We start from the raw sequence: 12,872 nt of genomic DNA, 5'->3' as shown, positions 1-12,872 counted from the left end.
TAATTACCTTTTTTTCTGTTGTTCAACTTTATTTTATTACAATATATATAAAGTATATAATTCTTTTCTCCATGTTCAAGTGAGACCATTTTTTTTAATCTCAATAGTATGGTTTGATCAGAATTGCCCCGGAGGATAATTTATATACGTGCACCTGAAATTTAAAATTGATGTGGTTATACCTTATGGGTTCATTTGGATTAGATACAAAATTTATACAGTAACTTTTCTTTAAGAAAAGTATTAAGTCAGAATAGATCAAGTAAAATGAAACGAAGGAATATATATTCACATATGAAATGTGAGTTGCAATCTTCACATAAACTATTTCCCTAATGGGAATCTATTAATTTTGCCGCGTGTTTGGCGTAACAATCGAAATCATAAAATTCAATGTGAACTATATGAAAAAGATAGAAACTTCGCCAGGAAGGAGGCAAACAGGAAACTACGAAGAGGCTTGCGTTAGATTTAAATGTACACGTCTTTTTCAATGACTATTGGGAAGGACAATAACCATAATTTCCCCCAATTTTCCTTCTTTTTTGTTTAACAAATGAACTCTAAGAAGTATTAGTGTAATTTCACTAATGAAATTCGAAAAATATATGTGATACAAATTTTCTATTAATCGAACAGTCTTAATGGAGGAGTAAAAATATAGTCAATAGTCAATATTGATCTAATAAATGGGAATGAGGGAGTACTCACATAGCTTGATAGATTATGAATAATGGACAAATAAAAATAGACGGAGGAAAAGAGGGTAATTGCCTATAATCAAAACTTGGAAATGAAGTTCTAGAAGAAAAAGGGAGAAAAGAAGTTGGTACGGAGCATATTGACCTTTAAATGTTCATTGGTCTCTATGGTCTTCCCTAACTTTGCCTTTAATTAATCCATCTTTTTCCAAGAAAGTAACTAATGCCACTTACTTAGGAAGAATCAAATTTGTCGTTTCCTCTAGCTAGTCTTTGCATCAGTCGATCCCACTCTCTAAGTTATTTGGAAATTCATGAACATGTTTACTTTCCATATTACCCTTCCTTGAGAACAATTTGATTTACATGACATACTCGGAGCTAGAAATTTCTCCAAGGGTGTTCAAACTTAAGAAGAGTCAATAATTTTTTTTTTAACGGAGTGGGTGCACGAAACTTTTTTTTATTGATGAGTGGTTGCACCGAAATTTAAAAATTAAATTACATATCACTTAATAACTAAATAATACAAAAACTTACCGTTCAATTTATTATATATACAAATATTAGACGATGTTTTACCTATATACACAATATAATATTTCGACAAAGGGTGTTCGCCTAACCACCCTTACATGGCTGCAACTCCACCCCTGGACTTACGGTTGTTTAAAAAAATAAATATTGAGAGAACGACGACTGTTTTAGATGTATTTTCATCTTTTGATTGGAAAAATCAAGCTATTCTAGAACTATTTCCATTTTTCGTTTTGCTAAAATTGAAACAATAACTTTTATTTACTCACATCACAAGTTATTGCAGGCATGCATCAGAATTTCCTTACAATTGATTCATATCTTCAAAAAACTAATTAAGACATTAATAATAAGTTAATTAAAGAATAGAGAAAACTTCACAGGGAGTCTTTGTAGTCATTTTCATGACACTATGGGTTTGTGGGGTCATCGTTATGCCTTGTTAACGACCTTTACAACTTTTGACAATGGGATATTTCTTTCCACGTCTTTGCTATTCACAAATTGTACCAACATATAAAATAAAATGTAATGTATAATTGACGTGAAGTGCCAACTGACACAATTACTGCATTTGTTGTGACATAAGCTACCTGATATAAATATGACATACTGTATATCTTTTATTCTAATGAAGATACCTTGCCTTGAACCATTATTTCAACTTTTAAAAAAATAAATAAAAAAATTAAAAGATCAGCATAAGTTATGAGAGATCAACCAGTAACCTTAACATGTATATTAACAATCAAAATGTGTGTATATAGAGTATTGGGACAGCATTTATGTCTTCCTCATAGGAAGTGGTTTGAATAGGACATTTTTATACATACAATTACAATATCAAAATACTTTATTTTTTTCATGAAAGAGGCTAATAGACAAAAAAAAAAAAAATTCACATTTATGTTGGGTGTCCTCAGGGGACTCGAGTACACACATTTAAGTTTTGTCCTTACAAGGTGGGGAATGAACTTTCACATAAAAGTTCTAATAGTCAATTAATTGAATTATTAAAATTTCTCATTAGTAGTTACTTAGATGCGGAGTTGTTTTTCCATTATTTAGTTCAATTATATGGGCTTGATTTGATCCCTATTAAATCTCAGGGTCTGTATTATCGATTAGATAGATAGTTGTGCGGCCTTGTGGGGAAGCCCAATATAATAATTTGGAGAAGCTCCTTTCAACATACTGAAGTCCAGCTTAAAAAGTTACTGTAAGAAAAAGATTGGCAAGTTAGTTGGATTTTCCTATGCTCATGAGTCATAAACATATATGGGAAAAGCAAGGGGAATTTTTGTATATAATTACTCAAAAATAACTTAATTATGCTCCATAGCTATAGTTTGCTAATTACGATGCTACAATTAAGAGGGAGGAGAGAGGCAAGCGAGAGAGGGCAGAGAGTGGAGAGAGACGAATTATATATGTATATTTGTCAAATAATGTATATATGTAACTGGTATACATATGTATTTGTATATCTAGTGAGCGAGATTGGAAGAGGGAGGAGAGGGGTGAGCGAGATTGGAAGAGGGAGTAGAGAGGCGAGTGAGAGAGGGCAGAGAGTGGAGAGAGACGAACTTTATATGTATATCTGTCAGATAATTGTATATTTGTAACCGATATACATATGTTTTTGTATATATGGCGAGCGAGATTGGGAGAGGGAGGAGAAAGGAGAGCGAGGTTGGTAGAGGGAGGAGAAAGGCGAGCGAGAGAGGGTAATTGTATTTGTATATTTGTCATATAATTGTATATATATGTATAATTTGTATTTGTATATGTATAAATGATAATTACAGCTAAAAGTAAGTTGCGAGCCGTAATTAATTCAAACTATAGCTGTGTTAGCTAATTAACTAGTATATATTTGCTTATCCACGTAATTTTCCCCAAAAACAACCTTAAAAGTCAAGGCATAAGTAATCAAATGATATAGAGTATTAAATTGTATGTATAATCCACTTAGACATTTTAGTTAAAATTAATATCTATTGAACATTTTAATCTTAATAAGTTTATACCTATTAAACATAAAATAATAATCAATCTACAAAAGATTATGCATATATCTCACACGATGATGTTACGGAAAATCAACAAATAAACAATGACATGTGTCATAAAGACTCAAAATATAGTAATAAAAATGAATTATTAATTTAATAAATGAAAAAAAATCGGCCAAAAAAACTCATTTTCTAAACACACAAACCCAACAAAAGTGAAATACTTTTTTTTTGCTATAACAACATTTTGTGTTTGATAGATATAATTATTGAATAATTTAAGGGTTCAATAAATATTATTCTTAATTAAAGTATCTTAAAGGGATATTTGGTAGAATAACCCTTCCGAAGCTCAAGAGCCCAGATGCAACGGACAAGTAGCTAAATAGTCACTATTTCACAGAAGCAAGTGGGTATTTGTATAGTGATGCATTTTTTTTTTCAAAGAGGAGAGGCGCGCCTGGATGTCAATATTTTTAGTTAAGCCCAGCCTACTCATTCCATCCTAATATCGAGACATTTATATTAAAGTTTGATTAAATTATAATCACGCGTATTGCAAGACTCATTTTGGAAACAATGCTCTCAATATACTTTCTCTGTCCAGCAATATTTATCCACTATTGACTTTGCAAACTTCTCAAGAAATTATAAATAAAAAAAATGATTTTACTATATTACCCTTTGAATATAATAAATACAATGTCTTGAAAAAGTGTTATAGGAAAATGACTATAATTAATGATATGGGTAAATTAGGAAGTAGGAACTAAATATAAAATTATCCACTGATTTCATAAAGTGGACAAGTATTGTTGGACATTTCAAAATAGTATAGTGGACAACTACTCCCTCTGTCCCTAATTACTTGTCCACTTTTTCTTTTATAATTATCCCTAATTACTTGTCCATTTTGACAAATCAAGAAATGACAATTTTTTTCCACCTATTATACCCTCAATTAAATGACTAATTACTTTGAAAAATATAAAACTTTTCATCCACTTCATAATTAATATGAGTAAAATGGTAAACTCACAATGTCATTAATTGTTTTCTTAATATGTGTATCAATTCAAAAGTGGACAAGTAATTAGAGATAGAGGGAGTATTATTGAACAGAGAGAGTAAATTTTTTTCCACTCTCGGGACTCAAATTTCATACCTCTGATTGAAGGTGAAGAAATTTCAATCACTCCGCAATTAATATTAAGTTAGGTACCTACCAACAACACATGAGTATTATTGAACAGAGAAAGTAAATTTTTTTTTCACTCTCAAAACTTAAATTTCATACCTTTGATTGAAGGTGAAAAAATTTCAATACTCCGCAATTAATATTAAGTTAGGTACCTACCAACAACACATGCAAGGCTTATCATATATTCCCACAAATAAACTGTAAAGTAAGCTATAGAGTGCATTTGTAGGAAAATATTATCACCTACAACACACATTCAATTTAGGAAAATATTTATTTGTGCATCAAATTTATAAATGTATATTATATACTCACTTTGTTCACTTTTCGAAAGTCAATTTAATTAATTTTTAAAGTTAAATTAAATTACATTAAATTTGATATTTTAAATAAAAAAAATTAGATATTCAAAATATTATACGAAAAGTACTATAAATTACAATTTTTTACATATCAGTATGATAAAAGAATATATCGTAAAATGTTAGTCAAAGTTTTTATCATTTGACTCTGTAAAAGGAAATCATGGCAATTAAAAATGTACGAGGGTAATATAAACTTATTACTTGAACTACTTTAATATTATTTATACTACTCATTCTATTTCATATTACTTGTTAAATCATAATTTAGGTAATCTGACTCTCGAAAAATGAAATAGGCAAGTATTTAAGGCGAGAACTCCACATGTTTACAATTTTATATCATGTGTTTATTTTTCTTGAACTATGGCAGGCCGCCAATGAGAGATTATTCTGATAATAAAATAACAAGAAAGAGGAAAAAGCCGCAGTTAGCGTGCCTCTCTCACATTCCCAATTTTGTCACTCTCGACTAATTGTTCGCGCCCGCCTCCACCAAACACCTAATCTACAGGTATATTATCGATTAATCAGATCGAACCTTTGATTTCGAATTCATACTGAATTTATAGATATATATGTTCTTCTTATTGATCTGGTGAACTTTTCAGTGTATTTGATTTGAAAAATCGGTGTGTTATCTGTTTGTTTTGGTTGTCAATAGGGAATTTGATAGCTAGAAGGAAGCGGATATGTCTGGGATTATAAATCGAAAAATGGCCACCAGAGGCATTTCTGCTTTGGTGAGAATTGAGCAAGTTTTGATCTTTTTTTTTTTCAGTTGATTTTGATAATTTTTGTTTCTGAATAATGAAAAAATGGTTTATTTGTTTTTTTGGGTTTCAGAATATGAATCAGTTCCTGTTGGGAAGCAGGGTATTTGCATCTAGAAATTTTTCTTCAGCAACTAAAGAGGTAATTTTTCACTTCTCTTTTGCACTTCAATTTGCTTATTTGATGTTTAGTTATGTTGATAGAAAAAAAGTAATTGTTTTAAACTTGTGTAGATGACTGTCCGTGATGCTCTAAATTCTGCTCTGGATGAAGAAATGTCTGCGGATCCAAAGGTCTTTATAATGGGGGAGGAGGTATAAATGATTTTCTTTGTCTTGTTTTTTTCGAATTTTCTTTACCTCGCAAGGTAGGGGTACACACTACCTCCTTAGACATGCTTCTGCAATTTCTTCTCGTGAAAAATTGACCTGTAATTTTAATTCTCTTCAAAATTCTGTGTCATTCAGGTTGGTGAATACCAAGGAGCCTATAAGGTTAGATGTTCTTTTCTCACCTTGATTATTTATTTCAATCTTTCTCTTTAATCCTGTATTCACTACACATTTATTTATTTTTATCTGAGTTTCTCTGTTCTTGACCCTTTTTCTTCTTCTGCATTTGTCATCAGATTACCAAAGGGCTATTGAATAAATATGGTCCACAAAGAGTTCTTGATACACCTATTACTGAGGTAGATCCTTGGGATTCAATTACTAATTATCTGCTCTTGTGGATGAATTTATATGTTAAGGTACTACAAAACATTTTTTTATGTTGTTTTATAGGCTGGATTTACTGGAATGGGAGTTGGTGCTGCTTACCATGGTTTGAAGCCCGTTATAGAATTCATGACTTTCAACTTTTCAATGCAGGTCAGACTTTTGTTCTGTCAGATGCTATGTTCTTCTGAATTCTGTTATTAATATTTATTTGTTATTTCCTTGAACATAAATCTGCAAAAACCATCCACCAATATCATTGCCAGAGGCCCACATGTGGTAGCTGTCTGTATTAGTCAACTGTTAATGTTTAGCTTGTTGAGATGTTGGATGATATAGTTGAGCACAAGTAAACTTGCAAGAGGTCGGATCATTGTTTTTGTCAAAGGCACGCTTAAGCCCTGAAGCGAGGCTCAAAACTTCTTGAGCGCTTTGCATCGCTTAATGTGCGCTTCAGCGTCGTCAATGTTTTATGGCATACTCTCCTTGCCAGTTGATATTTCACTTTATTGTTCTTTTTTCTAGTTTCTTTGTTCATATATTTTTGTCATTCATGCTTGTAATTATTAGTCTTGGACTGAATATATATTTATATTTTTTTCCCATTGAGCTTTTGTCATTGAAGCACACACTTTATTTGCTATTTGGGCTTAGAGAGCCAAACATACCTTAGAGCTTTTTTGCGCTTTTTGCTCTTGATTACGCTGGGATTATGTCATGATCAATTAGTTGGATTGATAATTTGAGATGGTATTGCCTGTCATTTCTGTATTTTCTGTCTTGTGCAGATTGTATTAAATTTAGTGCAAAAAATCTTAACAAAATGTCAATGTGGGAGGGAAAATTAGGTTGTAGTCTTTGAGGACAAAAGGTGATTTTGGTATTTTGGCACTGAGCCTCGGAGTTGGACTGCATTAGTGAACATTTTCTTCTGCTTGTGTTTCCTCAGGGGCAATGGATTCCCATCATTACTTCAGTTATAAAAGCTTGCAAAGAAGAATGCCTTATCGACACAACTAGAATATTATTGTGTTAAGTTTGTCTTAAGTTAGAGGAACTGTGGTCTGAACTAAATATAACACGGTGGTACTAAATATAAACGAGGAAGTTACTACTAGGTCCTTGTTTATATTGAACTAAAAACTAGGAAGTTACTACAAGGTCCCTGTTTATATTGACTCTGTTCAGTCATTGTGGACACAAGAATCTGATGTCTCTTGTGGTAATAAATAGCTCTAAGATGCATGTAACTGTATCTTTGTTGTAAGATGCTGGTTGGCACACAGGCTGTATAATCAAGTAATTGTTGGTCAAATGGTATGTAACTTTATGGGGCTTGTTTCCTTCAAATTGGAAGTTGAATTGGCTCACAGGCCATACAATAAGTAATTGTTGGCCAAATGGTGTTTAACTTTACTGGGCTTGTTTCCTTCCAAATTGGAAGGAACAACTTCCTCCAACAGTATTAGGAGGAATGGGGATTGTTACTACTTTCTCCTGTCAAATATTTTTGCTGCATCTTAGTCTTTCTCTTTGAATAAACAATAGAGATTCTACTTAATTGGACCATGACATTCTAGTTCTGGCACGTGACTAGCATTTCAGTTAAGAGATTTTAGTGAAGTTACTTCATATTGATATCATTTTTGTACAAATTGTTATATTGTCAAGATTTCTTGATTATGGTTTATACCTATGAATGCTGACTGAAGGTATAATCTTTTGGAATTCATGCAGGCAATTGACCATATTATCAATTCTGCTGCAAAATCAAATTACATGTCTGCCGGTCAGATCTCAGTCCCCATCGTCTTCAGGGGTCCTAATGGTGCTGCAGCTGGAGTTGGTGCTCAACATTCTCAGGTATGTTAGTGAACCGAAATGTAGCTTGTTGAGTTTCCTAATGTTGCTCTTGGAGTTTCCTTAAAGTTAGGTTAAACCAAGCTAAGCATCACATGTGTATACTGTCAAAAGGTGATGCAGTAAATATTTGGTCTTTTTACATTGATTTATCTGTTTAATATCTCCGAACGACCTATCTTTTCTGATCTTTGCCTCTCAGAGCTATTGGTACTCATGAACTAGAAAGGGTGAGAGTTCATCTTTAGAGATGGATTTACAAGAAATCAGACTTTGTTAGCTTGGGTCAGCTGAAACTCTTTGAAAAGGTGACGAATCTACGAAGTAGTTATTCAGTGAGTGAGTTTTTCTGGATGGTAAAGCAGTACTTAAGAAGAGTTAAAGCCCCCCAAAACAGAATATGCGGTTAAGCACGTTTCTAAATGATGGTCAAACAGTACAAATGATTAAAGACTTAAATACATAGCTCCACACCTATTTGATATTTGATTACTCTTTTCCAACAAGTGCATCCCATGCAAGTAATATATATGGGAGCTCTCAACCACTTCCAAGTTCCATCAGCATTGCCACATCGTCAAATCCAACAATGCCTCCTTCATAGCTCTTATACCAAAAAGAAAGGGATCATTACACCTTAGAGACTTCGGGCCCTCTACTTATTTGGGCCTCCCTTTGGGTGCAAAATACAAAGTACTTGAGATATGAAATGGAGTGGTGGAAAAGGTGGAGAAGAGGCTGAATGTGACCCGTGGTGGTGGGGGGTAGCAAGTACCCTGTGGAAATTGCTATTATTGTACAATGGATGTTTGAATTAGTTATTCTTATTGCAATTTTATATACTAAATTCATATATGTTGGTATCTTTTAATTTTCCATAAACAGTGTGCTTCACTTCAAAGCAGTGCACACTTCATTTCTTGCTTTTTGCGCTTCCAAGTCCCATGACTGTTGTCATATTTTGCGCTTTTCACTTTTATAAACAATATTTTCTACTGTTACAGGCAGCAATAGAGGATGACAAAGAAATACCAGACATATAGTCAGGTGTCCACCAAATCTAATTGGTGGACACCGTTACATGTCTGGAAAACAAAGGAGAAGGGAGTAAAAATGTTAGATGAGTTTCTCATCTATCATTTGGATCTCTCTTCAAGTGTTCATCGTTGCCCAATAACTAGTTTATAGCTATTGAGCTACATCTGGACTTTACATCATTATTCACTTGTGATTTTTGTTCTAAATTTTAATTTACCAGTTTCAAAATAAATAAATAGAGGACGACAGAGGAACAGGAAGTATGAGATAGTGTCAGTAGATGCATCTCCAGAACTTTGGGTTTCTTCCCATGATCATTCACTGCATTTTGTTTGATTGTGTTATTTAAGCAAGTAGACATACATGTGAGTTAGTCCTTGCCATCAAGGTGTATGCATGTTTGTATGTCATATGCATCTAAATTACTATAGGTCCAACATTTCTTCCTTTTATTATCTTTCCAGTGCTATGCGGCGTGGTTTGGTGCATGTCCTGGATTGAAGGTGCTAGCTCCATACTCTTCTGAGGATGCTCGCGGCCTGCTAAAAGCTGCTATCAGGGACCCAGATCCTGTTGTTTTTCTGGAAAATGAATTGCTGTGAGTTGCATTGCTGAGTTAGTTATTCAAGTGCGTTCACTTTTCTCCTAATATCTTATTATCATTGTGCGACTTGAATGATGCAGATATGGTGAGTCTTTCCCTGTTTCTGCTGAAGTTCTTGATTCTAGTTTCTCTCTTCCCATTGGAAAAGCTAAGGCAAGCTCCTGCTTTCTGTCATTGTTTCTATGTATATTTTATATTTTTCTGTTGTTCCTTACTTTACAAACATTGGCAGATTGAACGTGAAGGAAAGGATATCACAATTACTGCTTTCTCAAAGATGGTTGGTTATGCTCTTAAGGTTCGTCTGTACTTACCTTAGATGAAGATTTAAATTCTTGCATGTAACATGTCCTTAATACAATGCTTTGATTAATCCTGTTCTGCAACTCATGATCCACTTGCTTTTGCTGATTTTCATCAATAACTAAATATTGCTTTGATTTGGTATTTTATTAGATATTTCATAGAAACTATATAGCATGATACTGTTTCTATCTATAATCATTCATTTCATGTGTTTGAATCTTGAAGGCTGCTGAAATTCTTGCAAAAGAGGGAATTAGTGCTGAGGTATTTAAGACTCCAGAGTTCATAGTCTAGTTTTGTCTTTAAATTTTAAAATGGTAATGTGCTTTAAGGTTTCAGCTTTCATTTCACTTCTCATCCTTTGTCTTTCCATTTTATTCGGGCTAACAGGTCATAAATTTGCGCTCTATCCGACCACTTGATAGATCCACCATTAATGCTTCTGTGAGGAAAACCAACAGACTTTTAACTGTTGAAGAAGGGTTCCCACAACATGGCGTTGGAGCTGAGATCTGGTTTACCACATACTTCCTCCCCTAATGCTATTACAATTCCATGCAATAACCACCCCTATCCCCCAAAAAAGAACGCAGAAAAAAGCTTTATTTCCTACCTGTTTTTAGTCAGCCAAGCTTACCAGACTATATTTTCCTTTTGCATCAGTGCATCTGTGGTTGAGGAAAGTTTTGAGTATCTTGATGCACCAGTTGAGAGGATATCTGGGGCTGATGTTCCTATGCCATATGCAGCAAATCTAGAAAGAATGGCTGTTCCACAGGTTAGTACTCAACTTCTTTTTCTCCCTTTTCGATAAATTGGAGCAGCTTTCATTTGATCCTAGTTATGGTTTTTGTGGTAAAAATGGTAAATATGATTGATCATTAAATGGGTGGACAAGGGTGCCTAATCAGCCCAAAAGGGTGTGGAGGTGGAGGGTGAAAAGAAGACATGATTAGCCGTTAATCTGTGTGCTCTCTGCAATTCTGACATAACTGAATGGTGTTGAAAGATTCGTGTTTGATGTACTCTGGAAAGAGGATCAGCTGGTAGAATGATTCATTAGGATCAGTATGCCAGCACGATGTCCTGGAATGAGCTTCCTTCTATCCGGAGAACAGTTGCCTATTAAATATCCAGGAGTGAGCTGAGGATTGTTAGTATTCGTATCATACTAACTAGTGCAGTGTTTGCCACGTCATATCAGTTGAGAAGCATAGGGAGAAAAAAATGGGAAAAAGTTTGCAACAAAATACTGATAGATTAATACAAGTGTATGTAACTGCAAATTTTATGAAGTCTTATCATATCAACTCCCAAAAAAATGGTCATAGGTCATTAACATGCACACAGCTATATATGCGTAAATATTGGAGGTATAAAGGTGCTGTACTTAGAAAACAATGGATAACCAAGAAGCTCATAGGAAATAGATCTTCTCATCCCTTATTGGTGAATTGCTAATAACAGTTGACACCACTGGTTGTCTTTCCTTCTGAAATATTTGAATCTGCCTGTTCAGATTGAAGATATTGTTCGAGGAGCAAAGAGGGCATGTTACAGAGCAGCAAAATCAGTTCCAATGGCTGCAACTGCTTAAGCTTTGGTAGGAACAAAGGCTGCCAAGCGGGCTCTATGTGGATATTGATTCTTTAGCCGCCTGCAAGTGGATGCTTCTAAATTTACCATCCTGAGAAGTTTAGTTTGTCCATGAAAAAAGAAAAAAGCTAAATGTTAGAAATAAATCTCGTAGAAAATAAATTTTGCCGTTTTCTTTGCTCTCTTTTCACTGGCTTTACCAAATGTTATGCAAGACAAACACATGCTACTACTGATGGAAGAGAAAGTAGTAGACACCATTGCAACTTCTTTGTCAAGTTTTGACTGCTGATGGTTCACGAGAACAAACTTTGCAGTGATATGTAATATGATGTATGCTTGCATTATTTGCAAGCTACAAAACAACGAATTGATCTCAAATAACGCCAATCCAGTTTTTGAAGAGGCTTGGTGTAACTTGTTAAATTTTTGTTTATTGAATAACCTTAGGATTATTCTACTGTGAAATTTTGACGGTTTACGTGATTGGTATGAAAAATTGGCTTGAAACTTTCAAGAACTCCACGTAAATCCCCATTGTGAAGGAAAAGAGGCCAAAGAAGTCTACACCAGTCCCAGAATGAGACTTGCAAAACTAAATGAACTGAACTCTTACTGAGCATTACTTTTTTATTAATAGAGAAATCTGAGACCAGGGAGGCATAGTTGAGAGGTCGATGGGTAGTGACACCTGTATCCTTCTCCACTTGATATTAACGTATTGTTTGCTGTAGGATTACAACGAGTGATGTGCCTCTAACCTACTCATCACGTATTGCACTCTTAGGGATCGTTTGGAGAAGATTTTATCCAGGAATAATATTTAAGTGGCCTTTAATCTGTTGTTTGGTTGCCAAGGGTGGGATAACATCCCTCCCTGGAGGTGGAGGTGGAATAACAATCCCAGGATTACTTATCATGTGATGGGGTAGGTAAAATAACAAAAATACTCTCCTTAAACCCCACTTTTATACACCACTTTACATTCATGTATATTAACATAACTTTTAACAACATTTATAATAGCATTCACAACCTTAATTATTCGTTGCTCTTATGATAATATATTTTTCTATTAAAAAGTTACATTTTATAAATACAATTTTTATTTATGAAGATAATATAAGTTGAATTTATTTGCCTAATTCTTATGTTTATT

At 33.8% G+C, this 12,872-nt stretch overlaps 1 protein-coding gene across 1 annotated transcript; it reads left to right on the top strand.

The window, feature by feature from the left end:
- Positions 1-5,171: 5,171 nt before the first annotated feature.
- Positions 5,172-12,122, top strand: LOC125858626 (pyruvate dehydrogenase E1 component subunit beta-1, mitochondrial). Its single transcript, XM_049538458.1, has 15 exons — positions 5,172-5,330; positions 5,481-5,559; positions 5,663-5,731; positions 5,824-5,904; positions 6,058-6,084; positions 6,219-6,281; positions 6,376-6,462; positions 8,047-8,172; positions 9,672-9,805; positions 9,892-9,964; positions 10,044-10,109; positions 10,343-10,381; positions 10,508-10,632; positions 10,781-10,895; positions 11,637-12,122. The coding sequence occupies exons 2-15, from the start codon at positions 5,509-5,511 to the stop codon at positions 11,712-11,714; spliced, it is 1,134 nt and encodes a 377-aa protein (XP_049394415.1). The 5' UTR covers positions 5,172-5,330; positions 5,481-5,508; the 3' UTR covers positions 11,715-12,122.
- Positions 12,123-12,872: the final 750 nt, after the last annotated feature.

The sequence above is a fragment of the Solanum stenotomum genome, chromosome 3 (genome assembly GCF_019186545.1).
Source record: "Solanum stenotomum isolate F172 chromosome 3, ASM1918654v1, whole genome shotgun sequence".
Taxonomy (NCBI): Eukaryota; Viridiplantae; Streptophyta; class Magnoliopsida; order Solanales; family Solanaceae; genus Solanum; species Solanum stenotomum.
This window is presented reverse-complemented; position numbering and strand designations above follow the sequence as displayed.

Coding starts and splice junctions, on each gene's coding strand:
- LOC125858626 (XM_049538458.1), top strand. CDS start 5,509: ATGTCTGGGATTATAAATCGAAAAATGGCCACCAGAGGCATTTCTGCT. Junction 5,732..5,823: donor TTTCTTCAGCAACTAAAGAG/GTAATTTTTCAC, acceptor AAACTTGTGTAG/ATGACTGTCCGTGATGCTCT. Junction 10,382..10,507: donor AAGAGGGAATTAGTGCTGAG/GTATTTAAGACT, acceptor TCGGGCTAACAG/GTCATAAATTTGCGCTCTAT.